Source organism: Palaemon carinicauda, chromosome 5, assembly GCF_036898095.1.
Source record: "Palaemon carinicauda isolate YSFRI2023 chromosome 5, ASM3689809v2, whole genome shotgun sequence".
In the NCBI taxonomy this organism is placed as follows: domain Eukaryota; kingdom Metazoa; phylum Arthropoda; class Malacostraca; order Decapoda; family Palaemonidae; genus Palaemon; species Palaemon carinicauda.
This window is the reverse complement of record NC_090729.1, coordinates 166,287,281-166,314,780: the sequence shown is the minus strand read 5'-3', so window position 1 is coordinate 166,314,780 and position 27,500 is coordinate 166,287,281. Positions and strand designations below refer to the sequence as shown.

Sequence of the window (27,500 nt, the reverse complement as noted above, 5' to 3'; positions counted from 1 at the left end):
TTGAAAACTTGCAGGCTGCATTGAGGGACGAAATGGATGACGAAAGAAAACTCTCTTCTCTCACAAAGCGAATGAGTGCTCAAAATGAGCGAATTGTAAACTTTGTAAATTGTTTGTCTACGCAGGAAGAGCAAAATTTAGAATTGAACATGGAAGTTTCGGCCCAGAGACAAAAAATTGACTTCCTTGTAAAGTCTTTGAATAACCAGAAGGTTAGAATTGAGGACATGGAAGGCCGTCTTCGAGTCTTTGAAGAACAACTGAATGTTGAAATGTGTGTTATTAGAAGCGAAGATAACGCCGAAATAAGATATCTGAAGAAACGAATCGAGGAACTGGAAATGAAGATAGAGAAGAATAACGTACCTCCATTGACAGTTAACCGAAAGGAAGAGGAAGGAAGAGATTCGAAGGATGAAATTGAAGAGGTAAAAGGTGTCAAAAAGACGGTGGGAAGTTATGAAACTTTTCCGATTTCTCCATTATCATCTATTTCTTCATCATCATCTTTGAGTTCTCCTCCATCATCCATTTCTTCATCATCATCTTTGAGTTCTCCTCCATCATCTATTTCTTCATCATCATCTTTGAGTTCTCCTCCATCATCTATTTCTTCATCATCATCTTTGAGTTCTCCTCCATCATCTATTTCTTCATCATCATCTTTGAGTTCTCCTCCATCATCGATTTCATCATCATCATCTTTGAGTTCTCCTCCATCATCTATTTCTTCATCATCATCTTTGAGTTCTCCTCCATCATCTATTTCTTCATCATCATCTTTGAGGTCTCCTCCATCATCTATTTCTTCATCATTATCTTTGAGTTCTCCTCCATCATCTATTTCTTCATCATCGTCTTTGAGTTCTCCTCCATCATCGATTTCATCATCATCATCATTGAGTTCATCATTATCGATTTCTTATTCATCTTTGCTTTCTTCATCATCGTCTTTGAGTTCTTCTTTATCATCATCAATTTCATCATCATACTTTCCAAGTTCTTCTTATTCGTCGTCTTTGAGTTCTTCCTCATTGATTTCTTCACCATCTTTGATTTCTCCATTACCATCTTTGAGTTCTTCTTCATCTTTGCGTTTTTCTTCATCACCATCGATTTCTTCATCATCAAGTTCTTCATCTATGAGTTCTTTGTCTTTATCGCCTTTTTCGCGTTCATTGACTTCATCTTCAAGTTTGCTTCCTTTTAATTCATCTTCTTCGGAGGAGAATTACTCGGTTGTCTTGACCTCAATGGGGAGCCAACCAGATTGGAGAGACTATGGAATTACCGTGCATGACTGGGAAAGTATACTACCTGATCTGGGAGAGTTGCGGGGTGATGGGGCATACGGTCAAGTTTATGCCTTCGGAGAATCAAGTCGTAATCCCATGTGCATCAAAATAACAGAAGAGACATTCTTTAAGAGACCCTTTTTATCAGAGGTTAAACATATGGTGAGGCTACAGCATACAGCAGTGCCGAGAGTGACTGGTATCGTCCTAAAAAAGGTCTTCGGCATCATCATGACTCGTCATGAGATGACTCTGAAGGATTGGGTAATCGACTACCAACCCACCGTAACAGAGAGGCTGACAGTGCTGTTGGAGATCTGCAAGATTATTAACGACTTCCATCAAAGCGGTTTATGTCACAATGACCTTTATTTGAATAATATAATGATTGATATAACAGACGAAGGACCAAAGGTGACGATTATTGATTTTGGCCTCATGACGAGAATAGGTAAAATAACTTTTCCTACAGCAACACTGTCATTTTCAGAAAAGAGAAAGTTACTTCGACAAAGAAGACGGCATCCATGGTATGCTCCGCAAATTTACCTCGGAGGACCAAGCTATCCATCCACAGATGCATTTTCCATCGCATTCATCATCAATAAAGTGCTCAATAAGGATGCCAAAGGACACTTAAAAAAAATCTTGAATAACTTTAACAAATATTTCGGAATAGAACCTGAATGCTCTATTGAAAACTTGCAGGCTGCATTGAGGGACGAAATGGATGACGAAAGAAAACTCTCTTCTCTCACAAAGCGAATGAGTGCTCAAAATGAGCGAATTGTAAACTTTGTAAATTGTTTGTCTACGCAGGAAGAGCAAAATTTAGAATTGAACATGGAAGTTTCGGCCCAGAGACAAAAAATTGACTTCCTTGTAAAGTCTTTGAATAACCAGAAGGTTAGAATTGAGGACATGGAAGGCCGTCTTCGAGTCTTTGAAGAACAACTGAATGTTGAAATGTGTGTTATTAGAAGCGAAGATAACGCCGAAATAAGATATCTGAAGAAAAGAATCGAGGAACTGGAAACGAAGATAGAGAAGAATAACGTACCTCCATTGACAGTTAACCGAAAGGAAGAGGAAGGAAGAGATTCGAAGGATGAAATTGAAGAGGTAAAAGGTGTCAAAAAGACGGTAGGAAGTTATGAAACTTTTCCGATTTCTCCATTATCATCTATTTCTTCATCATCATCTTTGAGTTCTCCTCCATCATCTATTTCTTCATCATCATCTTTGAGTTCTCCTCCATCATCTATTTCTTCATCATCATCTTTGAGTTCTCCTCCATCATCTATTTCTTCATCATCGTCTTTGAGTTCTCCTCCATCATCGATTTCATCATCATCAATTTCATCATCATACTTTCCAAGTTCTTCTTATTCGTCGTCTTTGAGTTCTTCCTCATTGATTTCTTCACCATCTTTGATTTCTCCATTACCATCTTTGAGTTCTTCTTCTTCATCTTTGCGTTTTTCTTCATCACCATCGATTTCTTCATCATCAAGTTCTTCATCTATGAGTTCTTTGTCTTTATCGCCTTTTTCGCGTTCATTGACTTCATCTTCAAGTTTGCTTCCTTTTAATTCATCTTCTTCGGAGGAGAATTACTCGGTTGTCTTGACCTCAATGGGGAGCCAACCAGATTGGAGAGACTATGGAATTACCGTGCATGACTGGGAAAGTATACTACCTGATCTGGGAGAGTTGCTGGGTGATGGGGCATACGGTCAAGTTTATGCCTTCGGAGAATCAAGTCGTAATCCCATGTGCATCAAAATAACAGAAGAGACATTCTTTAAGAGACCCTTTTTATCAGAGGTTAAACATATGGTGAGGCTACAGCATACAGCAGTGCCGAGAGTGACTGGTATCGTCCTAAAAAAGGTCTTCGGCATCATCATGACTCGTCATGAGATGACTCTGAAGGATTGGGTAATCGACTACCAACCCACCGTAACAGAGAGGCTGACAGTGCTGTTGGAGATCTGCAAGATTATTAACGACTTCCATCAAAGCGGTTTATGTCACAATGACCTTTATTTGAATAATATAATGATTGATATAACAGACGAAGGACCAAAGGTGACGATTATTGATTTTGGCCTCATGACGAGAATAGGTAAAATAACTTTTCCTACAGCAACACTGTCATTTTCAGAAAAGAGAAAGTTACTTCGACAAAGAAGACGGCATCCATGGTATGCTCCGCAAATTTACCTCGGAGGACCAAGCTATCCATCCACAGATGCATTTTCCATCGCATTCATCATCAATAAAGTGCTCAATAAGGATGCCAAAGGACACTTAAAAAAAATCTTGAATAACTTTAACAAATATTTCGGAATAGAACCTGAATGCTCTATTGAAAACTTGCAGGCTGCATTGAGGGACGAAATGGATGACGAAAGAAAACTCTCTTCTCTCACAAAGCGAATGAATGCTCAAAATGAGCGAATTGTAAACTTTGTAAATTGTTTGTCTACGCAGGAAGAGCAAAATTTAGAATTAAACATGGAAGTTTCGGCCCAGAGACAAAAAATTGACTTCCTTGTAAAGTCTTTGAATAACCAGAAGGTTAGAATTGAGGACATGGAAGGCCGTCTTCGAGTCTTTGAAGAACAACTGAATGTTGAAATGTGTGTTATTAGAAGCGAAGATAACGCCGAAATAAGATATCTGAAGAAAAGAATCGAGGAACTGGAAACGAAGATAGAGAAGAATAACGTACCTCCATTGACAGTTAACCGAAAGGAAGAGGAAGGAAGAGATTCGAAGGATGAAATTGAAGAGGTAAAAGGTGTCAAAAAGACGGTAGGAAGTTATGAAACTTTTCCGATTTCTCCATTATCATCTATTTCTTCATCATCATCTTTGAGTTCTCCTCCATCATCTATTTCTTCATCATCATCTTTGAGTTCTCCTCCATCATCTATTTCTTCATCATCATCTTTGAGTTCTCCTCCATCATCTATTTCTTCATCATCATCTTTGAGTTCTCCTCCATCATCTATTTCTTCATCATCATCTTTGAGTTCTCCTCCATCATCTATTTCTTCATCATCATCTTTGAGTTTTCCTCCATCATCTATTTCTTCATCATCATCTTTGAGTTCTCCTCCATCATCGATTTCATCATCATCATCTTTGAGTTCTCCTCCATCATCTATTTCTTCATCATCATCTTTGAGTTCTCCTCCATCATCTATTTCTTCATCATCATCTTTGAGTCCTCCTCCATCATCTATTTTTTCATCATCATCTTTGAGTTCTCCTCCATCATCTATTTCTTCATCATCGTCTTTGAGTTCTCCTCCATCATCGATTTCATCATCATCATCATTGAGTTCTTCATCATTATCGATTTCTTATTCATCTTTGTTTTCTTCATCATCGTCTTTGAGTTCTTCTTTATCATCATCAATTTCATCATCATACTTTCCAAGTTCTTCTTATTCGTCGTCTTTGAGTTCTACCTCATTGATTTCTTCACCATCTTTGATTTCTCCATTACCATCTTTGAGTTCTTCTTCTTCATCTTTGCGTTTTTCTTCATCACCATCGATTTCTTCATCATCAAGTTCTTCATCTACGAGTTCTTTGTCTTTATCGCCTTTTTCGCGTTCATTGACTTCATCTTCAAGTTTGCTTCCTTTTAATTCATCTTCTTCGGAGGAGAATTACTCGGTTGTCTTGACCTCAATGGGGAGCCAACCAGATTGGAGAGACTACGGAATTACCGTGCATGACTGGGAAAGTATACTACCTGATCTGGGAGAGTTGCTGGGTGATGGGGCATACGGTCAAGTTTATGCCTTCGGAGAATCAAGTCGTAATCCCATGTGCATCAAAATAACAGAAGAGACATTCTTTAAGAGACCCTTTTTATCAGAGGTTAAACATATGGTGAGGCTACAGCATACAGCAGTGCCGAGAGTGACTGGTATCGTCCTAAAAAAGGTCTTCGGCATCATCATGACTCGTCATGAGATGACTCTGAAGGATTGGGTAATCGACTACCAACCCACTGTAACAGAGAGGCTAACAGTGCTGTTGGAGATCTGCAAGATTATTAACGACTTCCATCAAAGCGGTTTATGTCACAATGACCTTTATTTGAATAATATAATGATTGACATAACAGACGAAGGACCAAAGGTGACGATTATTGATTTTGGCCTCATGACGAGAATAGGTAAAATAACTTTTCCTACAGCAACACTGTCAGTTTCAGAAAAGAGAAAGTTACTTCGACAAAGAAGACGGCATCCATGGTATGCTCCGCAAATTTACCTCGGAGGACCAAGCTATCCGTCCACAGATGCATTTTCCGTCGCATTCATCATCAATAAAGTGCTCAAGAAGGATGCCAAAGGACACTTAAAAAAAATCTTGAATAACTTTAGCAAATATTTCGGAATAGAACCTGAATGCTCTATTGAAAACTTGCAGGCTGCATTGAGGGACGAAATGGATGGCGAAAGAAAACTCTCTTCTCTCACAAAGCGAATGAGTGCTCAAAATGAGCGAATTGTAAACTTTGTAAATTGTTTGTCTACACAGGAAGAACAAAATGTAGAAATGAACATGGAAGTTTCGGACCAGAGACAAAAAATTGACTTCCTGGTAAACTGTGTCACTAATCAGAATCTTAGAATTGAGGACATGGAAGGCCGTCTTCGAGTCTTTGGAGAACAACTGAATGTTGAAATGCGTGTTATTAGAAGCGAAGATAACGCCGAAATAAGATATCTGAAGAAAAGAATCGAGGAACTTGAAACGAAGATAGAGAAGAATAAGGTACCTCCATTGACAGTCAACAGAAAGGAGGAGGAAGGAAGAGATTCGATGGATGAAATTTACGAAAGACATAGAGCAAATAGTGAAGAGAAAAAAGGTGTCAAATAGACTGTAGGAAGTTATAAAACTGGTGAAAAGCAAGATACTGATAGTGTGAGTGATGTTAATGAAGATTTAGATGATGGTGATTATTTCGTAACTCAGAAAATAAGAGAAGTTAGTGATATGTTTTTAATAGGGGCCCCTTCTAACATTTCTTCATTTTTCATCTTTGATTTCTTCATCATTATTTTTGAGTTCTTCCTTATTATCATTGATTTCATCATCATACTTTTTAAGTTCTTCTTTATCATCATCTATTTCATCATCATCATCTTTGAGTTGTTCTTTTTCATCATCATCATCATCGATTTCTTATTAATCATCATCATCATTTTCATATTCACCTTATTTTATTTTTTCGTCTTTGAGTTTTTCCTCATTGATTTCCTCACCATCTTTGATTTCTTCATCAGGTGGACAAGGCAGAAGGAGCAAGTCTGACTTCTTCTAGTAAGCGTCGGCAGTAATCTATTTTTGATACCTAGGGGATAGTCTACAAGTGGAGTAACCAGAGGGAAGAAATCTGACTTGCTCTGGTATGCTTTGTTGCTTGATGAAGATTCACTTGTACTGTTTCTTCATCAGGTGGACAAGCAGAAGGAGCAAGTCTGACTTCTTCTAGTAAGCATCGGCAGTAATCTATTTTTGATACCTAGGGGATAGTCACAATGGAGTAACCAGAGGGAAGAAATCTGACTTGCTCTGGTATGCTTTGTTGCTTGATGAAGATTCACTTGTACTGTTTCTTCATCAGGTGGACAAGGCAGAAGGAGCAAGTCTGACTTCTTCTAGTAAGCAGCGGCAGTAATCTATTTTTGATACCTAGGGGATAGTCTACAAATGGAGTAACCAGAGGGAAGAAATCTGACTTGCTCTGGTATGCTTTGTTGCTTGATGAAGATTCACTTGTACTGTTTCTTCATCAGGTGGACAAGGCAGAAGGAGCAAGTCTGACTTTTAGTAAGCAGCGGCAGTAATCTATTTTTGATACCTAGGGGATAGTCTACAAATGGAGTAACCAGAGGGAAGAAATCTGACTTGCTCTGGTATGCTTTGTTGCTTGATGAAGATTCACTTGTACTGTTTCTTCATCAGGTGGACAAGGCAGAAGGAGCAAGTCTGACTTCTTCTAGTAAGCATCGGCAGTAATCTATTTTTGATACCTAGGGGATAGTCTACAAATGGAGTAACCAGAGGGAAGAAATCTGACTTGCTCTGGTATGCTTTGTTGCTTGATGAAGATTCACTTGTACTGTTTCTTCATCAGGTGGACAAGGCAGAAGGAGCAAGTCTGACTTCTCTAGTAAGCATCGGCAGTAATCTATTTTTGATACCTAGGGGATAGTCTACAAATGGAGTAACCAGAGGGAAGAAATCTGACTTGCTCTGGTATGCTTTGTTGCTTGATGAAGATTCACTTGTACTGTTTCTTCATCAGGTGGACAAGGCAGAAGGAGCAAGTCTGACTTCTTCTAGTAAGCAGCGGCAGTAATCTATTTTTGATACCTAGGGGATAGTCTACAAATGGAGTAACCAGAGGGAAGAAATCTGACTTGCTCTGGTATGCTTTGTTGCTTGATGAAGATTCACTTGTACTGTTTCTTCATCAGGTGGACAAGGCAGAAGGAGCAAGTCTGACTTTCTAGTAAGCAGCGGCAGTAATCTATTTTTGATACCTAGGGGATAGTCTACAAATGGAGTAACCAGAGGGAAGAAATCTGACTTGCTCTGGTATGCTTTGTTGCTTGATGAAGATTCACTTGTACTGTTTCTTCATCAGGTGGACAAGGCAGAAGGAGCAAGTCTGACTTTCTAGTAAGCAGCGGCAGTAATCTATTTTTGATACATAGGGGATAGTCTACAAATGGAGTAACCAGAGGGAAGAAATCTGACTTGCTCTGGTATGCTTTGTTGCTTGATGAAGATTCACTTGTACTGTTTCTTCATCAGGTGGACAAAGCAGAAGGAGGATGTCTGACTTCTTCTAGTAAGCATCGGCAGTAATCTATTTTTGATACCTAGGGGATAGTCTACAAATGGAGTAACCAGAGGGAAGAAATTCTGACTTGCTCTGGTATGCTTTGTTGCTTGATGAAGATTCACTTGTACTGTTTCTTCATCAGGTGGACAAGGCAGAAGGAGCAAGTCTGACTTCTTCTAGTAAGCATCGGCAGTAATCTATTTTTGATACCTAGGGGATAGTCTACAAATGGAGTAACCAGAGGGAAGAAATCTGACTTGCTCTGGTATGCTTTGTTGCTTGATGAAGATTCACTTGTACTGTTTCTTCATCAGGTGGACAAAGCAGAAGGAGGATGTCTGACTTCTTCTAGTAAGCATCGGCAGTAATCTATTTTTGATACCTAGGGGATAGTCTACAAATGGTGTAACCAGAGGGAAGAAATTTGACTTGCTCTGGTATGCTTTGTTGTTTGATGAAGATTCACTTGTACTGTTTCTTCATCAGGTGGACAAGGCAGAAGGAGAAGTCTGACTTCCTCTAGTAAGCATCAATAATAATCTATTTTTTATACCGAGGGGATAGTCGACAATGGAGTACCCAGAGGGAAGAAATCTGACTTGCTCTGGTATGCTTTGTTGCTTGATGAAGATTCACTTGTACTGTTTCTTCATCAGGTGGACAAGGCAGAAGGAGCAAGTCTGACTTCTTCTAGTAAGCAGCGGCAGTAATCTATTATTGATACCTAGGGGATAGTCTACAAATGGAGTAACCAGAGGGAAGAAATCTGACATGCTCTGGTATGCTTTGTTGCTTGATGAAGATTCACTTGTACTGTTTCTTCATCAGGTGGACAAGGCAGAAGGAGCAAGTCTGACTTCTTCTAGTAAGCAGCGGCAGTAATCTATTTTTGATACCTAGGGGATAGTCTACAATGGAGTAACCAGAGGGAAGAAATCTGACTTGCTCTGGTATGCTTTGTTGCTTGATGAAGATTCACTTGTACTGTTTCTTCATCAGGTGGACAAGGCAGAAGGAGCAAGTCTGACTTCTTCTAGTAAGCATCAATAGTAATCTATTTTTGATACCTAGGGGATAGTCTACAAATGGAGTAACCAGAGGGAAGAAATCTGACTTGCTCTGGTATGCTTTGTTGCTTGATGAAGATTCACTTGTACTGTTTCTTCATCAGGTGGACAAGGCAGAAGGAGCAAGTCTGACTTCTTCTAGTAAGCATCAGTAATCTATTTTTGATACCTAGGGGATAGTCTACAAATGGAGTAACCAGAGGGAAGAAATCTGACTTGCTCTGGTATGCTTTGTTGCTTGATGAAGATTCACTTGTACTGTTTCTTCATCAGGTGGACAAGGCAGAAGGAGCAAGTCTGACTTCTTCTAGTAAGCATCGGCAGTAATCTATTTTTGATACCTAGGGGATAGTCTACAAATGGAGTAACCAGAGGGAAGAAATTTGACTTGCTCTGGTATGCTTTGTTGCTTGATGAAGATTCACTTGTACTGTTTCTTCATCAGGTGGACAAGGCAGAAGGAGCAAGTCTGACTTCTTCTAGTAAGCATCAGTAATCTATTTTTGATACCGAGGGGATAGTCTACAAGTGGAGTAACCCAGAGGGAAGAAATCTGACTTGCTCTGGTATGCTTTGTTGCTTGATGAAGATTCACTTGTACTGTTTCTTCATCAGGTGGACAAGGCAGAAGGAGCAAGTCTGACTTTTCTAGTAAGCAGCGGCAGTAATCTATTTTTGATACCTAGGGGATAGTCTACAAATGGAGTAACCAGAGGGAAGAAATCTGACTTGCTCTGGTATGCTTTGTTGCTTGATGAAGATTCACTTGTACTGTTTCTTCATCAGGTGGACAAGGCAGAAGGAGCAAGTCTGACTTCTTCTAGTAAGCATGGCAGTAATCTATTTTTGATACCTAGGGGATAGTCTACAAATGGAGTAACCAGAGGGAAGAAATCTGACTTGCTCTGGTATGCTTTGTTGCTTGATGAAGATTCACTTGTACTGTTTCTTCATCAGGTGGACAAGGCAGAAGGAGCAAGTCTGACTTTCTAGTAAGCATCAATAGTAATCTATTTTTTATACCGAGGGGATAGTCGACAAGTGGAGTACCCAGAGGGAAGAAATCTGACTTGCTCTGGTATGCTTTGTTGCTTGATGAAGATTCACTTGTACTGTTTCTTCATCAGGTGGACAAGGCAGAAGGAGCAAGTCTGACTTTTAGTAAGCAGCGGCAGTAATCTATTTTTGATACCTAGGGGATAGTCTACAAATGGAGTAACCAGAGGGAAGAAATCTGACTTGCTCTGGTATGCTTTGTTGCTTGATGAAGATTCACTTGTACTGTTTCTTCATCAGGTGGACAAGGCAGAAGGAGCAAGTCTGACTTCTTCTAGTAAGCATCAATAGTAATCTATTTTTGATACCTAGGGGATAGTCTACAAATGGAGTAACCAGAGGGAAGAAATCTGACTTGCTCTGGTATGCTTTGTTGCTTGATGAAGATTCACTTGTACTGTTTCTTCATCAGGTGGACAAGGCAGAAGGAGCAAGTCTGACTTCTTCTAGTAAGCAGCGGCAGTAATCTATTTTTGATACCTAGGGGATAGTCTACAAATGGAGTAACCAGAGGGAAGAAATCTGACTTGCTCTGGTATGCTTTGTTGCTTGATGAAGATTCACTTGTACTGTTTCTTCATCAGGTGGACAAGGCAGAAGGAGCAAGTCTGACTTCTTCTAGTAAGCATCAATAGTAATCTATTTTTTATACCGAGGGGATAGTCTACAAGTGGAGTACCCAGAGGGAAGAAATCTGACTTGCTCTGGTATGCTTTGTTGCTTGATGAAGATTCACTTGTACTGTTTCTTCATCAGGTGGACAAGGCAGAAGGAGCAAGTCTGACTTCTTCTAGTAAGCAGCGGCAGTAATCTATTTTTGATACCTAGGGGATAGTCTACAAATGGAGTAACCAGAGGGAAGAAATCTGACTTGCTCTGGATGCTTTGTTGCTTGATGAAGATTCACTTGTACTGTTTCTTCATCAGGTGGACAAGGAAGAAGGAGCAAGTCTGACTTCTTCTAGTAAGCATCAATAGTAATCTTTTTTATACCGAGAGGATAGTCGACAATGGAGTACCCAGAGGGAAGAAATCTGACTTGCTCTGGTATGCTTTGTTGCTTGATGAAGATTCACTTGTACTGTTTCTTCATCAGGTGGACAAGGCAGAAGGAGCAAGTCTGACTTCTTCTAGTAAGCATCGGCAGTAATCTATTTTTGATACCTAGGGGATAGTTACAAATGGAGTAACCAGAGGGAAGAAATCTGACATGCTCTGGTATGCTTTGTTGCTTGATGAAGATTCACTTGTACTGTTTCTTCATCAGGTGGACAAGGCAGAAGGAGCAAGTCTGACTTCTTCTAGTAAGCATCAATAGTAATCTATTTTTTATACCGAGGGGATAGTCTACAAGTGGAGTACCCAGAGGGAAGAAATCTGACTTGCTCTGGTATGCTTTGTTGCTTGATGAAGATTCACTTGTACTGTTTCTTCATCAGGTGGACAAGGCAGAAGGAGCAAGTCTGACTTTCTAGTAAGCAGCGGCAGTAATCTATTTTTGATACCTAGGGGATAGTCTACAAATGGAGTAACCAGAGGGAAGAAATCTGACTTGCTCTGGTATGCTTTGTTGCTTGATGAAGATTCACTTGTACTGTTTCTTCATCAGGTGGACAAGGCAGAAGGAGCAAGTCTGACTTCTTCTAGTAAGCATCATAGTAATCTATTTTTGATACCTAGGGGATAGTCTACAAATGGAGTAACCAGAGGGAAGAAATCTGACTTGCTCTGGTATGCTTTGTTGCTTGATGAAGATTCACTTGTACTGTTTCTTCATCAGGTGGACAAGGCAGAAGGAGCAAGTCTGACTTTTAGTAAGCAGCGGCAGTAATCTATTTTTGATACCTAGGGGATAGTCTACAAATGGAGTAACCAGAGGGAAGAAATCTGACTTGCTCTGGTATGCTTTGTTGCTTGATGAAGATTCACTTGTACTGTTTCTTCATCAGGTGGACAAGGCAGAAGGAGCAAGTCTGACTCTTCTAGTAAGCATCAGTAATCTATTTTTGATACCTAGGGGATAGTCTACAAATGGAGTAACCAGAGGGAAGAAATCTGACTGCTCTGGTATGCTTTGTTGCTTGATGAAGATTCACTTGTACTGTTTCTTCATCAGGTGGACAAGGCAGAAGGAGCAAGTCTGACTTCTTCTAGTAAGCAGTGGCAGTAATCTATTTTTGATACCTAGGGGATAGTCTACAAATGGAGTAACCAGAGGGAAGAAATCTGACTTGCTCTGGTATGCTTTGTTGCTTGATGAAGATTCACTTGTACTGTTTCTTCATCAGGTGGACAAGGCAGAAGGAGCAAGTCTGACTTCTTCTAGTAAGCATCAATAGTAATCTTTTTTATACCGAGGGATAGTCTACAATGGAGTAACCAGAGGGAAGAAATCTGACTTGCTCTGGTATGCTTTGTTGCTTGATGAAGATTCACTTGTACTGTTTCTTCATCAGGTGGACAAGGCAGAAGGAGCAAGTCTGACTTCTTCTAGTAAGCATCGGCAGTAATCTATTTTGATACCTAGGGGATAGTTTACAAATGGAGTAACCAGAGGGAAGAAATCTGACATGCTCTGGTATGCTTTGTTGCTTGATGAAGATTCACTTGTACTGTTTCTTCATCAGGTGGACAAGGCAGAAGGAGCAAGTCTGACTTCTTCTAGTAAGCATCAATAGTAATCTATTTTTGATACTAGGGGATAGTCTACAAATGGAGTAACCAGAGGGAAGAAATCTGACTTGCTCTGGTATGCTTTGTTGCTTGATGAAGATTCACTTGTACTGTTTCTTCATCAGGTGGACAAGGAAGAAGGAGCAAGTCTGACTTCTTCTAGTAAGCATCAATAGTAATCTATTTTTTATACCTAGGGGATAGTCGAAAGTGGAGTACCCAGAGGGAAGAAATCTGACTTGCTCTGGTATGCTTTGTTGCTTGATGAAGATTCACTTGTACTGTTTCTTCATCAGGTGGACAAGGCAGAAGGAGCAAGTCTGACTTCTTCTAGTAAGCATCAATAGTAATCTATTTTTTATACCGAGGGGATAGTCGACAAAGTGGAGTAACCAGAGGGAAGAAATCTGACTTGCTCTGGTATGCTTTGTTGCTTGATGAAGATTCACTTGTACTGTTTCTTCATCAGGTGGACAAGGCAGAAGGAGCAAGTCTGACTTCTTCTAGTAAGCATCAATAGTAATCTATTTTTGATACCTAGGGGATAGTCTACAAATGGAGTAACCAGAGGGAAGAAATCTGACATGCTCTGGTATGCTTTGTTGCTTGATGAAGATTCACTTGTACTGTTTCTTCATCAGGTGGACAAGGCAGAAGGAGCAAGTCTGACTTCTTCTAGTAAGCATCAATAGTAATCTATTTTTGATACCGAGGGGATAGTCGACAAGTGGAGTAACCAGAGGGAAGAAATCTGACTTGCTCTGGTATGCTTTGTTGCTTGATGAAGATTCACTTGTACTGTTTCTTCATCAGGTGGACAAGGAAGAAGGAGCAAGTCTGACTTCTTTAGTAAACATCAATAGTAATCTATTTTTGATACCTAGGGGATAGTCTACAAATGGAGTAACCAGAGGGAAGAAATCTGACTAGCTCTGGTATGCTTTGTTGCTTGATGAAGATTCACTTGTACTTTTTCTTCATCAGGTTGACGGGGCATAAGGAGCAAATCTGACTTCTTCTAGTAAGCAGCGGCAGTAATCTATTTTTGATACCCAGGGGATAGTCTACAATGGAGTAACCAGAGGGAAGAAATCTGACTTGCTCTGGTATGCTTTGTTGCTTGATGAAGATTCACTTGTACTGTTTCTTCATCAGGTGGACAAGGCAGAAGGAGCAAGTCTGACTTCTTCTAGTAAGCATCAATAGTAATCTATTTTTGATACCTAGGGGATAGTCTACAAATGGAGTAACCAGAGGGAAGAAATCTGACTTGCTCTGGTATGCTTTGTTGCTTGATGAAGATTCACTTGTACTGTTTCTTCATCAGGTGGAAAAGGCAGAAGGAGCAAGTCTGACTTCTTCTTAAGAATCAATAGTAATCTATTTTTATACCGAGGGAATAGTCGACAAATGGAGTACCCAGAGGGAAGAAATCTGACTTGCTCTGGTATGCTTTGTTGCTTGATGAAGATTCACTTGTACTGTTTCTTCATCAGGTGGACAAGGCAGAAGGAGCAAGTCTGACTTCTTCTAGTAAGCATCAATAGTAATCTATTTTTTATACCGAGGGGATAGTCGACAAGTGGAGTACCCAGAGGGAAGAAATCTGACTTGCTCTGGTATGCTTTGTTGCTTGATGAAGATTCACTTGTACTGTTTCTTTATCAGGTGGACAAGGCAGAAGGAGCAAGTCTGACTTCTAGTAAAGCGGCAGTAATCTATTTTTGATTCCTAGGGGATAGTCTACAAATCAAGTAACCAGAGGAAGAAATCTGACTTGCTCTGGTATGGTTTGTTGCTTGATGAAGATTCACTTGTACTGTTTCTTTATCAGGTGGACAAGAAAGAAGTAGAAAGTCTGACTTCTTCTAGTAAGCATCAATAGTAATCTATTTTTTATACCGAGGGGATAGTCGACAAGTGGAGTACCCAGAGGGAAGAAATCTGACTTGCTCTGGTATGCTTTGTTGCTTGATGAAGATTCACTTGTACTGTTTCTTCATCAGGTGGACAAGGCAGAAGGAGCAAGTCTGACTTCTTCTAGTAAGCGTCGGCAGTAATCTATTTATGGTACCTAGTGGATAGTCTACAAATGGAGTAACCAGAGGGAAAAAAATTGACTTGCTCTGTTTATGCTTTGTTGCTTGATGAAGATTCACTTGTACTGTTTCTTTATCAGGTGGACAAGGAAGAAGGAGAAAGTCTGACTTCTTCTAGTAAGCATCAATAGTAATCTATTTTTTATACCGAGAGGATAGTAGACAAGTGGAGTACCCAGAGGGAAGAAATCTGACTTGCTCTGGTATGCTTTGTTGCTTGATGAAGATTCACTTGTACTGTTTCTTCATCAGGTGGACAAGGCAGAAGGAGCAAGTCTGGCTTCTTCGGTAAGCAGCGGCAGTAATCTATTTTTGATACCTTAGGGGATAGTCTGACATGCTCTGGTATGCTTTGTTGCTTGATGAAGATTCACTTGTACTGTTTTCTTCATCAGGTGGACAAGGAAGAAGGAGAAAGTCTGACTTCTTCTAGTAAGCATCAATAGTAATCTATTTTTTATACCGAAGTGATAGTCGACAAGTGGAGTACCCAGAGGGAAGAAATCTGACTTGCTCTGGTATGCTTTGTTGCTTGATGAAGATTCACTTGTACTGTTTCTTCATCAGGTGGACAAGGCAGAAGGAGCAAGTCTGACTTCTTCTAGTAAGCAGCGACAGTAATCTATTTTTGATACCTAGGGGATAGTCTACAAATGGAGTAACCAGAGGGAAGAAATCTGACATGCTCTGGTATGCTTTGTTGCTTGATGAAGATTCACTTGTACTGTTTCTTCATCAGGTGGACAAGGAAGAAGGAGAAAGTCTGACTTCTTCTAGTAAACATCAATAGTAGTCTATTTTTGATACCTAGGGGATAGTCTACAAATGGAGTAACCAGAGGGAAAAATCTGACATGCTCTGGTATGCTTTGTTGCTTGATGAAGATTCACTTGTACTGTTTCTTCATCAGGTGGACAAGGCAGAAGGAGAAAGTCTGACTTCTTCTAGTAAGCATCAATAGTAATCTATTTTTGATACCTAGGGGATAGTCTACAAATGGAGTAACCAGAGGGAAGAAATCTGACTTGCTCTGGTATGCTTTGTTGCTTGATGAAGATTCACTTGTACTGTTTCTTCATCAGGTGGACAAGGCAGAAGGAGCAAGTCTGACTTCTTCTAGTAAGCAGCGGCAGTAATCTATTTTTGATACCTAGGGGATAGTCTACAAATGGAGTAACCAGAGGGAAGAAATCTGACTTGCTCTGGTATGCTTTGTTGCTTGATGAAGATTCACTTGTACTGTTTCTTCATCAGGTGGACGGGGCATAAGGAGCAAGTCTGACTTCTTCTAGTAAGTAGCGGCAGTAATCTATTTTTGATACCTAGGGGATAGTCTACAAATGGAGTAACCAGAGGGAAGAAATCTGACTTGCTCTGGTATGCTTTGTTGCTTGATGAAGATTCACTTGTACTGTTTCTTCATCAGGTGGACGGGGCATAAGGAGCAAGTCTGACTTCTTCTAGTAAGCAGCGGCAGTAATCTATTTTTGATACCAGGGGATAGTCTACAAATGGAGTAACCAGAGGGAAGAAATCTGACTTGCTCTGGTATGCTTTGTTGCTTGATGAAGATTCACTTGTACTGTTTCTTCATCAGGTGGACAAGGCAGAAGGAGCAAGTCTGACTTCTTCTAGTAAGCATCAATAGTAATCTATTTTTGATACCCAGGGGATAGTCTACAAATGGAGTAACCAGAGGGAAGAAATCTGACTTGCTCTGGTATGCTTTGTTGCTTGATGAAGATTCACTTGTACTTTCTTCATCAGGTGGACAAGGCAGAAGGAGCAAGTCTGACTTCTTCTAGTAAACATCAATAGTAATCTATTTTTGATACCTAGGGGATAGTCTACAAATGGAGTAACCAGAGGGAAGAAATCTGACTGCTCTGGTATGCTTTGTTGCTTGATGAAGATTCACTTGTACTGTTTCTTCATCAGGTGGACAAGGCAGAAGGAGCAAGTCTGACTTCTTCTAGTAAGCATCGGCAGTAATCTATTTTTTGATACCTAGGGGATAGTACAAATGGAGTAACCAGAGGGAAGAAATCTGACTTGCTCTGGTATGCTTTGTTGCTTGATGAAGATTCACTTGTACTGTTTCTTCATCAGGTGGACAAGGCAGAAGGAGCAAGTCTGACTTCTTCTAGTAAGCATCAATAGTAATCTATTTTTTATACCGAGGGGATAGTCGACAAGTGGAGTACCCAGAGGGAAGAAAACTGACTTGCTCTGGTATGCTTTGTTGCTTGATGAAGATTCACTTGTACTGTTTCTTCATCAGGTGGACAAGGCAGAAGGAGCAAGTCTGACTTCTAGTAAGCAGCGGCAGTAATCTATTTTTGATACCTAGGGATAGTCTAAAAATGGAGTAACCAGAGGGAAGAAATCTGACTTGCTCTGGTATGCTTTGTTGTTTGATGTAGATTCACTTGCACTGTTTCTTCATCAGGTGGACAAGGCAGAAGGAGCAAGTCTGACTTCTAGTAAGCAGCGGCAGTAATCTATTTTTGATTCCTAGGGGATAGTCTACAAATGGAGTAACCAGAGGGAAGAAATCTGACTTGCTCTGGTATGCTTTGTTGCTTGATGAAGATTCACTTGTACTGTTTCTTCATCAGGTGGACAAAACAGAAGGAGGAAGTCTGACTTCTTCTAGTAAGCATCGGCAGTAATCTATTTTTGATACCTAGTGGATAGTGTACAAATGGAGTAACCAGAGGGAAGAAATCTGACTTGCTCTGTTTTGCTTTGTTGCTTGATGAAGATTCACTTGTACTGTGTCTTTATCAGGTGGACAAGGAAGAAGGAGAAAGTCTGACTTCTTCTAGTAAGCATCAATAGTAATCTATTTTTTATACCTAGGGGATAGTCGACAAGTGGAGTAACCAGAGGGAAGAAATCTGACTTGCTCTGGTATGCTTTGTTGCTTGATGAAGATTCACTTGTACTGTTTCTTCATCAGGTGGACAAGGCAGAAGGAACAAGTCTGACTTCTTCTAGTAAGCAGCGGCAGTAATCTATTTTTGATACCTAGGGGATAGTCTACAAATGGAGTAACCAGAGGGAAGAAATCTGACCTGCTCTGGTATGCTTTGTTGCTTGATGAAGATTCACTTGTACTGTTTCTTCATCAGGTGGACAAGGAAGAAGGAGAAAGTCTGACTTCTTCTAGTAAACATCAATAGTAGTCTATTTTTGATACATAGGGGATAGTCTTAAATAGAGTAACCAGAATGAAAAAATCTGACATGCACTGGTATGCTTTGTTGCTTGATGAAGATTCACTTGTACTGTTTCTTCATCAGGTGGACAAGGCAGAAGGAGAAAGTCTGACTTCTTCTAGTAAGCAGTGGCAGTAATCTATTTTTGATACCTAGGGGATAGTCTACAAATGGAGTAACCAGAGGGAAGAAATCTGACTTGCTCTTGTATGCTTTGTTGCTTGATGAAGATTCACTTGTACTTTTTCTTCATCAGGTGGACGGGGCATAAGGAGCAATTCTGACTTCTTCTAGTAAGCAGTCGGTAGTAATCTATTTTTGATACCTAGGGGATAGTCTACAAATGGAGTAACCAGAGGGAAGAAATCTGACTTGCTCTGGTATGCTTTGTTGCTTGATGAAGATTCACTTGTACTGTTTCTTCATCAGGTGGACGGGGCATAAGGAGCAAGTCTGACTTCTTCTAGTAAGCAGCGGCAGTAATCTATTTTTGATACCTAGGGGATAGTCTACAAATGGAGTAACCAGAGGGAAGAAATCTGACTTGCTCTGGTATGCTTTGTTGCTTGATGAAGATTCACTTGTACTTTTCTTCATCAGGTGGACAAGGCAGAAGGAGCAAGCCTGACTTCTTCTAGTAAGCAGCGGCAGTAATCTATTTTTGATACCTAGGGGATAGTCTACAAATGGAGTAACCAGAGGGAAGAAATCTGACTTGCTCTGGTATGCTTTGTTGCTTGATGAAGATTCACTTGTACTGTTTCTTCATCAGGTGGACAAGGCAGAAGGAGCAAGTCTGACTTCTTCTAGTAAACATCAATAGTAATCTATTTTTGATACCTAGGGGATAGTCTACAAATGGAGTAACCAGAGGGAAAAATCTGACTTGCTCTGGTATGCTTTGTTGCTTGATGAAGATTCACTTGTACTGTTTCTTCATCAGGTGGACAAGGCAGAAGGAGAAGTCTGACTTCTTCTAGTAAGCATGGCAGTAATCTATTTTTGATACCTAGTGGATAGTCTACAAATGGAGTAACCAGAGGGAAGAAATCTGACTTGCTCTGTATGCTTTGTTGCTTGATGAAGATTCACTTGTACTTTTCTTCATCAGGTGGACGGGGCAAAGGAGCAAGTCTGACTTCTTCTAGTAAGCATCAATAGTAATCTATTTTTTATACCTAGGGGATAGTCGACAAGTGGAGTAACCAGAGGGAAGAAATCTGACTTGCTCTGGTATGCTTTGTTGCTTGATGAAGATTCACTTGTACTGTTTCTTCATCAGGTGGACAAGGCAGAAGGAGCAAGTCTGACTTCTTCTAGTAAGCAGCGGCAGTAATCTATTTTTGATACCTAGGGGATAGTCTACAAATGGAGTAACCAGAGGGAAGAAATCTGACTTGCTCTGGTATGCTTTGTTGCTTGATGAAGATTCACTTGTACTTTTTCTTCATCAGGTGGACGGGGCAGAAGGAGCAAGTCTGACTTCTTCTAGTAAGCAGCGGCAGTAATCTATTTTTGATACCCAGGGGATAGTCTACTAATGGAGTAACCAGAGGGAAGAAATCTGACTTGCTCTGGTATGCTTTGTTGCTTGATGAAGATTCACTTGTACTGTTTCTTCATCAGGTGGACAAGGCAGAAGGAGCAAGTCTGACTTCTTCTAGTAAGCATCAATAGTAATCTATTTTTGATACCTAGGGGATAGTCTACAAATGGAGTAACCAGAGGGAAGAAATCTGACTTGCTCTGGTATGCTTTGTTGCTTGATGAAGATTCACTTGTACTTTTCTTCATCAGGTGGACAAGGCAGAAGGAACAAGTCTGACTTCTTCTAGTAAGCAGCGGCAGTAATCTATTTTTGATACCTAGGGGATAGTCTACAAATGGAGTAACCAGAGGGAAGAAATCTGACCTGCTCTGGTATGCTTTGTTGCTTGATGAAGATTCACTTGTACTGTTTCTTCATCAGGTGGACAAGGAAGAAGGAGAAAGTCTGACTTCTTCTAGTAAACATCAATAGTAGTCTATTTTTGATATATAGGGGATAGTCTTAAATAGAGTAACCAGAATGAAAAATCTGACATGCACTGGTATGCTTTGTTGCTTGATGAAGATTCACTTGTACTGTTTCTTCATCAGGTGGACAAGGCAGAAGGAGAAAGTCTGACTTCTTCTAGTAAGCAGTGGCAGTAATCTATTTTTGATACCTAGGGGATAGTCTACAAATGGAGTAACCAGAGGGAAGAAATCTGACTTGCTCTGGTATGCTTTGTTGCTTGATGAAGATTCACTTGTACTTTTTCTTCATCAGGTGGACGGGGCATAAGGAGCAATTCTGACTTCTTCTAGTAAGCAGCGGTAGTAATCTATTTTTGATACCTAGGGGATAGTCTACAAATGGAGTAACCAGAGGGAAGAAATCTGACTTGCTCTGGTATGCTTTGTTGCTTGATGAAGATTCACTTGTACTGTTTCTTCATCAGGTGGACGGGGCATAAGGAGCAAGTCTGACTTCTTCTAGTAAGCAGCGGCAGTAATCTATTTTTGATACCTAGGGGATAGTCTACAAATGGAGTAACCAGAGGGAAGAAATTTGACTTGCTCTGGTATGCTTTGTTGCTTGATGAAGATTCACTTGTACTGTTTCTTCATCAGGTGGACAAGGCGAAAGAGCAAGCCTGACTTCTTCTAGTAAGCAGTGGCAGTAATCTATTTTTGATACCTAGGGGATAGTCTACTAATGGAGTAACCAGAGGGAAGAAATCTGACTTGCTCTGGTATGCTTTGTTGCTTGATGAAGATTCACTTGTACTGTTTTTTCATCAGGTGGACGGGGCATAAGGAGCAAGTCTGACTTCTTCTAGTAAGCAGCAGCAGTAATCTATTTTTGATACCTAGGGGATAGTCTACTAATGGAGTAACCAGAGGGAATAAATTGACTTGCTCTGGTATGCTTTGTTGCTTGATGAAGATTCACTTGTACTGTTTCTTCATCAGGTGGACAAGGCAGAAGGAGCAAGTCTGACTTCTTCTAGTAAACATCAATAGTAATCTATTTTTGATACCTAGGGGATAGTTTACAAATGGATTAACCAGAGGGAAGAAATCTGACTTGCTCTGGTATGCTTTGTTGCTTGATTAAGATTCACTTGTACTGTTTCTTCATCAGTTGGACAAGTTAGAAGGAGCAAGTCTAACTTCTTCTAGTAAGGATCAATAGTAATCTATTTTTGATACCTAGGGGATAGTCTACAAATGGAGTAACCAGACGGAAGTAATCTGATTTGCTCTGGTATGCTTTGTTGCTTGATGAAGATTCACTTGTACTGTTTCTTCATCAGTTGGACAAGGTAGAACGAACAAGACTGATGCCTTTTAGTAAGCAGCATCAGTAATATGTTTTTGATATCTAAGGAATATGCTACAAATGGAGTCAACAGTTGCAGAGGATCAAAAGTGTCAGAGGATGGTGATCTAGGGGCAGAAATAAACCACAGAATACAAGCAGGATGGAAGAATTGGAAAAAAATGTGTGGAGTACTCTGTGATAGGAAAATAGGGGTTAAGTTGAAAGGTAAAGTACACAGGACAGTTGTGAGACCGGCAATGATGTATGGAGCGGAGACGTGGGCAATAAAGAAGACAGAAGAGAAGAAACTGGATGTGGCAGAGATGAGAATGTTGAGATGGATGTGTCTGGTGATAAGAAAAGATAAGATACGGAATGAAATGATTAGGGTTACCACAGGAGTTGGAAAACTACCAGAGAAGATACAAGAAAGGAGACAGGTGGTATGGTCATGGCATGAGAAGAAATGAACAGTATATTGGGAGGATAGTGATGGAAATGATACAGGGAATGAGAAGGAGAGGGAGACCAAACGGAAGGGTGATGGAATGTATCAAGGATGACCCTTGATCAAAGGGGTTAACTGGTGAAGTGTGGGACAGAGGTAGATGGAGAACGCTGACCAGAAACATGGACTCCACATAAAAGTGGAAAAAGATGCAGACAAAGATGAAGAAGAAGTACCCCTATGGATTTAATCTAGAATACCAGCTTTACAGAAGGAAGAAGCTTTGATTATTCCATTATGCTGTGTTCCTTGGTAAAGATCTTCCTGTACAAGGTCTTTTTCAGGTGGACATATGGTTGGATATCTGAATTATTTTCAGAAAGCAGCATAGTAGTCTTCTTCTTCTTTGTCTGCATCTTTTCCCACTTCTATGTGGGGTCAATGTTTCTGGTCAGGTTTCTCCATCTACCTCTGTCCCACACTTCTTTTTCTTCTTCTTCTCTGTCTACATCTTTTCCCACTTTTATGTGGGGTCGATTTTTCTGGTTAGCTTTCTCCATCTACCTCTGTCCCACACCTCATCACCGGTTAATCCCTTTGATCGAAGGTCATCCTTGATACAGTGCACCCACCTTCGCTTTGGTCCCCCTCTCCTTCTCATTCCCTCTACCTCCATTTCCATCACTCTCCTCTTAATATACTGTTCATTTCTTCTCATGACATGACCATACCACCTCAGTCTACTTTCTTGGATCTTATACAATAGTTTTCTAACTGCTGTGGTAACCCTAATTACTTCATTCCGTATCTTATATCATCTTATCACCCCACACATACATCTCAACATTTTCATCTCTGCCACATCCAGTTTCTTCTCTTCTGTCTTCTTTATCGCCCACGTCTTCGCTTCATACATCATTGCCGGTCTCACAACGGTCCTGTGTACTTTACCTTTCAACTTAACCCCTATTTTCCTGTCCCATAGTACTCCACACACTTTTTTTCCAATTCTTCCATCCTGCTTGTATTCTGTAGTTTATCTTTGCCCCCAGATCACCATCCTCTGCAACTGTTGATCCTAAATACCTGAAAATTTCAACTCTTCAGTCTCTCTCCTTCTCCTTCTTTGTCTACATCTTTTCCCACTTCTATGTGGGGTTGATGTTTCTGGTCAGCTTTCTCCATTTAAATCTGTCCCACACCTCATCACCGGTTAATCCCTTTGATCGAAGGTCATCCTGGACACCTTCGCTTTGGTCTCCCTCTCCTGCTTGTTCTCTTTACCTCCATTTCCATTACTCTCCTCCCAATATACTGTTCATCTCTTCTCATGACATGACCGTACCACCTCAGTCTACTTTCTTGGATCTTATCTGATAGTTTTCTAACTCCTGTGGTACCCCTAATTACCTCATTCTGTATCTTATCTCTTTTTTTTCACCCCACACATCCATCTCTGCCACATCCATCTTCTTCTCTTCTGTCTTTTTTATTGCCCACGTCTCCGCTCCATACATCATTGTCGGTCTCACAACTGTCCTGTTTACTTTACCTTTAAACTTAACCCCTATTCTCCTGTCGCATAGTACTCCATGCACTTTTTTCCAATTCTTCCATCCTGCTTGTATTCTGTGGTTCATTTCTGCCCCCAGATCACCATCCTCTGTAACTGTTGATCCTAAATACCTGAAATTTTCAACTCTCTTCAATCTCTCTCCTTGTAAACTAACTTCCCCATTCTCGCCATTTTTCAATCCCGAATACTCTGTCTTTTTGCTGCTGATCTTCAATCCCCTATTTTCCATTTCCCTTCTCCACTCCTCCAGTTTCTCTTCTACTACCTCTCGCCTAGTGCTACGCAGTATAACATCATCTGCAAAAAGCATACACCATTTTCCGTTGCTCTCCTTATAAACTAACTTCCCCATTTTCCCCATTTTTCAGTCTCAAATACTCTGTCTTTTTCCTGCTGATCTTCAGTCCTCAATTTTCCATTTCTTTTCTCCACTCCTCCAGTTTCTCTTCTACTACCTCTCGCTTAGTGCTACACAGTATAACATCATCACCAAAAAGCATACACCAAGGAGACTGATTTCTAATACCTTGTGTTACTATGTCCATAACCAGATCAAAGTGATAAGGGCTCAATGCAGACCCCTGATGTAGTCCCACATTTACTGGGAAACCTTCTGCTAGGCCTATACTGCTCTTAACATTTGCCTTTGCCCTCTCACACATATCTTGGGTGATTCTTACGTATTTCTCAGGGACTCCCTTTTCTCTCATACATCGCTACAGCTCCTGACGTGGTACTCGATCGTATGCCTTATCCATGTCAATAAAGACCATATTTAATCCTTTCTGTTTCTCCCGATGTTTTTGTATCGTCTGCCTCAAAGCAAATATTGCTTTTACAGTCCCTCTTCCAGGCATGAATCCAAATTGTTCTTCACCAATTGATGTTTCATCTCTGAATCTCTTCTCAATGATCTTCTCCCATATTTTCATAGTATGGCTTATCAACTTTATGCCTCTGTAGTTAACACATTCCGGGATGTCTCCCTTCCCCCTATAGATGGGAATGATTAGGCTTCTTCTCCAATCCTTTGGCATCTTTTCCTGATTGAAGATCTTCTGCGTCAGGTCCCACAAGATATGTATGCTTTCCTCTCCAAGACTCTTCCATACCTCTACTGGTATATTATCCGGTCCTGCAGCTTTACTATTTTTCATCTTCTTTACTGTGGAAATAATCTAGAATGCCATCTTTGCGGAATAGAGAATGTTTGCTTATTCCTCTTCTTCTTCTTTTTCTGCACCTTTTCCCACTTCTATGCAGACAAAGAAGAAGAAGAAGATGTGGGGTCGATGTTTCTGGCCAGCATTCTCCATCTGCCTTTGTCTCACACTTCATCACCGGTTAATCCCTTTGATCGAAGGTCATCCTTGATAGAGTCCATCCACCTTCGCTTTGGTGTCCCTCTCCTTCTCATTCCCTGTACCTGTATTTCCATCACCCTCCTCCCAATATACTGTTCATCTCTTCTCATAACATGACCATACCACCTCAGTTTACTTTCTTGGATCTTATATGATAGTTTTCTAACTGCTGTGGTACCCCTAATTACCTCATTCCGTATCACATCTCTTCTTGTCACCCCACACATCCATCTCAACGCTCTCATTTTTGCCACATCCAGTTTCTTCTCTTCTGTCGTCTTTATTGCCCATGTCTCCACTCCATACATAATTGCCAGTCTCACAACGGTCCTGTGTACTTTACCTTTCAACTTACGCCTATTTTCTTGTCACATAGTACTCCACGCACTTTTTTTTCCAATTCTTTCATCCTGCTTTTATTCTGTGGTTTATTTCTGCCCCAAGATCACCATCCTCTGCAACTGTTGATCCTACATACTTGAAATTTTCAACTCTTTTCAATCTCTCTCCTTGTAAACTAACTTCCCCATTCTTGCCATTTTTCAATCTCAAGTACTCTGTCTTTTTCCTGCTTGTGACGGTGCAGAGAGAAGGTTGTGAATTCAAAGGCAGGATGCAATCAACTGAGTTAATTTATTATGGAACACTCTCCTTTATATACAAAACCTCAAGGCAACAGGAAATTACATGTTCGAGAAAATGACAGTGTTACATAGGTGACACGCAGACATGTTTATTCTGGTTCTTTTTAGTGCGATGGAAGAGCGAAGATACAAGCATAATATATACAAAAGGAATTATGTACAATTGTGTGACACACTGTTGGTACATGCTGATCTTCAATCCTCTATTTTCCATTTCTCTTCTCCACTCCTCCAATTTCTCTTCTACTACCTCTCGCCTAGTGCTACACAGTATAACACCATCACCAAAAAGCATACACCAAGGAGACTGATCTCTAATACCTTGTGTTACTACATGCATGACCAGATCAAATAGGTAAGGGCTCAAGGCAGACCCCTGATGTAGTCCCACATTTACTGGGAAACTTTCTGTTAGGCTTATACTGCTCTTAACATTTGCTTCTGTCCTTTCATACATATCTTGGGTGATTCTTACGTATTTCTCAGGGACTCCCTTTTCTCTCATACATCGCTACAGCTCCTGACGTGGTACTCGATCGTATGCCTTCTCCATGTCAATAAAGACCATATGTAATCCTCTCTGTTTCCCCTGATGTTTTTCTATCATCTGCCTCAAAGCAAATATTGCTTCTACAGTCCCTCTTCCAGGCATGAATCCAAATTGTTCCTCACCAATTGTTGTTTCATCTCTGAGTCTCTCCTCAATGATCTTCTCCCATATTTTTATTGTATGGCTTATCAACTTTATACATCTGTAGTTGCCACATTCCTGGATGTCTCCCTTCCCCATATAGATGGGAATGATTAGGCTTCTTCTTCATTACTCTGGCATCTTTTCCTGATTGAAGATCTTTTACATCAGGTCCCACAAGATATGTATGCCTTCCTCTCCAAGACACAGATGAGGCAAATAATAGCAATGGTATAGTTCTAGAAGAAGAGAATGAAATTAAAAGAAGGTGGGAAACTTATTTTGAAGGACTATTGAATGAGGAGAACCCAAGAACAGTATTTGAAGATGGACTCCCAAATAAGGCAGTTACCATAGGAGTGACTAAAAGAGAAGTAGAACAAGCAGTAAAGGAGATGGAAAATCGTAAAGCTGCAGGACCGGATAATATACCAGTAGAGGTATGGAAGAGTCTTGGAGAGGAAGGCATACATATCTTGTGGGACCTGACGCAGAAGATCTTCAATCATGAAAAGATGCCTGAGGAATGGAGAAGAAGCCTAATCATTCCCATCTATAAGGGGAAGGGAGACATCCAGGAATGTGTTAACTACAGAGGCATAAAGCTGATAAGCCATACTATGAAAATATGGGAGAAGATCATTGAGAAGAGACTCGGGGATGAAACAACAACGGGTGAGGAACAATTTGGATTTATGCCTGGAAGAGGGACTGTAGAAGCAATATTTGAGGCAGACGATAGAAAAACATCGGGAGAAACAGAGAGGATTACATATGGTCTTTATTGACATAGAGGAGGCATATGATCGAGTACCACGTCAGGAGCTGGGGAGATGTATGAGAGAAAAGGGAGTCCTTGAGAAATACGTAAGAATCACCCAAGATATGTATGAAAGGACAGAAGCAAATGTTAAGAGCAGTATAGGCCTAACAGAAAGTTTCCCAGTAAATGTGGGACTACATCAGGGGTCTGCATTGAGCCCTTACCTATTTGATCTCGTCATGGATGTAGTAACACAAGGTATTAGAGATCAGTCTCCTTGGTGTATGCTTTTTGGTGAGAGCGTTATACTGTGTAGCACTAGGCGAGAGGTAGTAGAAGATACTACTACTACTACTTCTATGGAA

The 27,500-nt window shown here is 40.4% G+C and overlaps 2 protein-coding genes across 4 annotated transcripts in view; both read left to right on the top strand.

Annotated features, from left to right (window-relative positions):
- LOC137641253 (serine-rich adhesin for platelets-like) overlaps window positions 1-6,209 on the top strand; it is an 8,541-nt gene extending 2,332 nt beyond the window's left edge. The window contains exon 1 of the mRNA XM_068373684.1: window positions 1-6,209. This exon is cut by the window's left edge and continues 2,332 nt beyond it. Coding sequence (XP_068229785.1) covers window positions 1-6,209 — 6,209 coding nt within the window.
- LOC137641579 (XK-related protein 4-like) overlaps window positions 1-27,500 on the top strand; it is a 134,514-nt gene that overhangs the window by 34,477 nt on the left and 72,537 nt on the right. Inside the window, exon 2 of one of the 3 annotated variants that reach the window (XM_068374283.1) lies at window positions 18,557-18,593. The exons of 1 other annotated variant lie outside the window; for it this stretch is intronic. The gene's annotated coding sequence lies outside the window, so the exon portion shown is untranslated. Of the gene's footprint in view, window positions 1-18,556; window positions 18,594-20,611; window positions 20,649-27,500 lie in introns of those variants that run through there. One more of the 3 variants, XM_068374284.1, reaches the window with a different exon arrangement.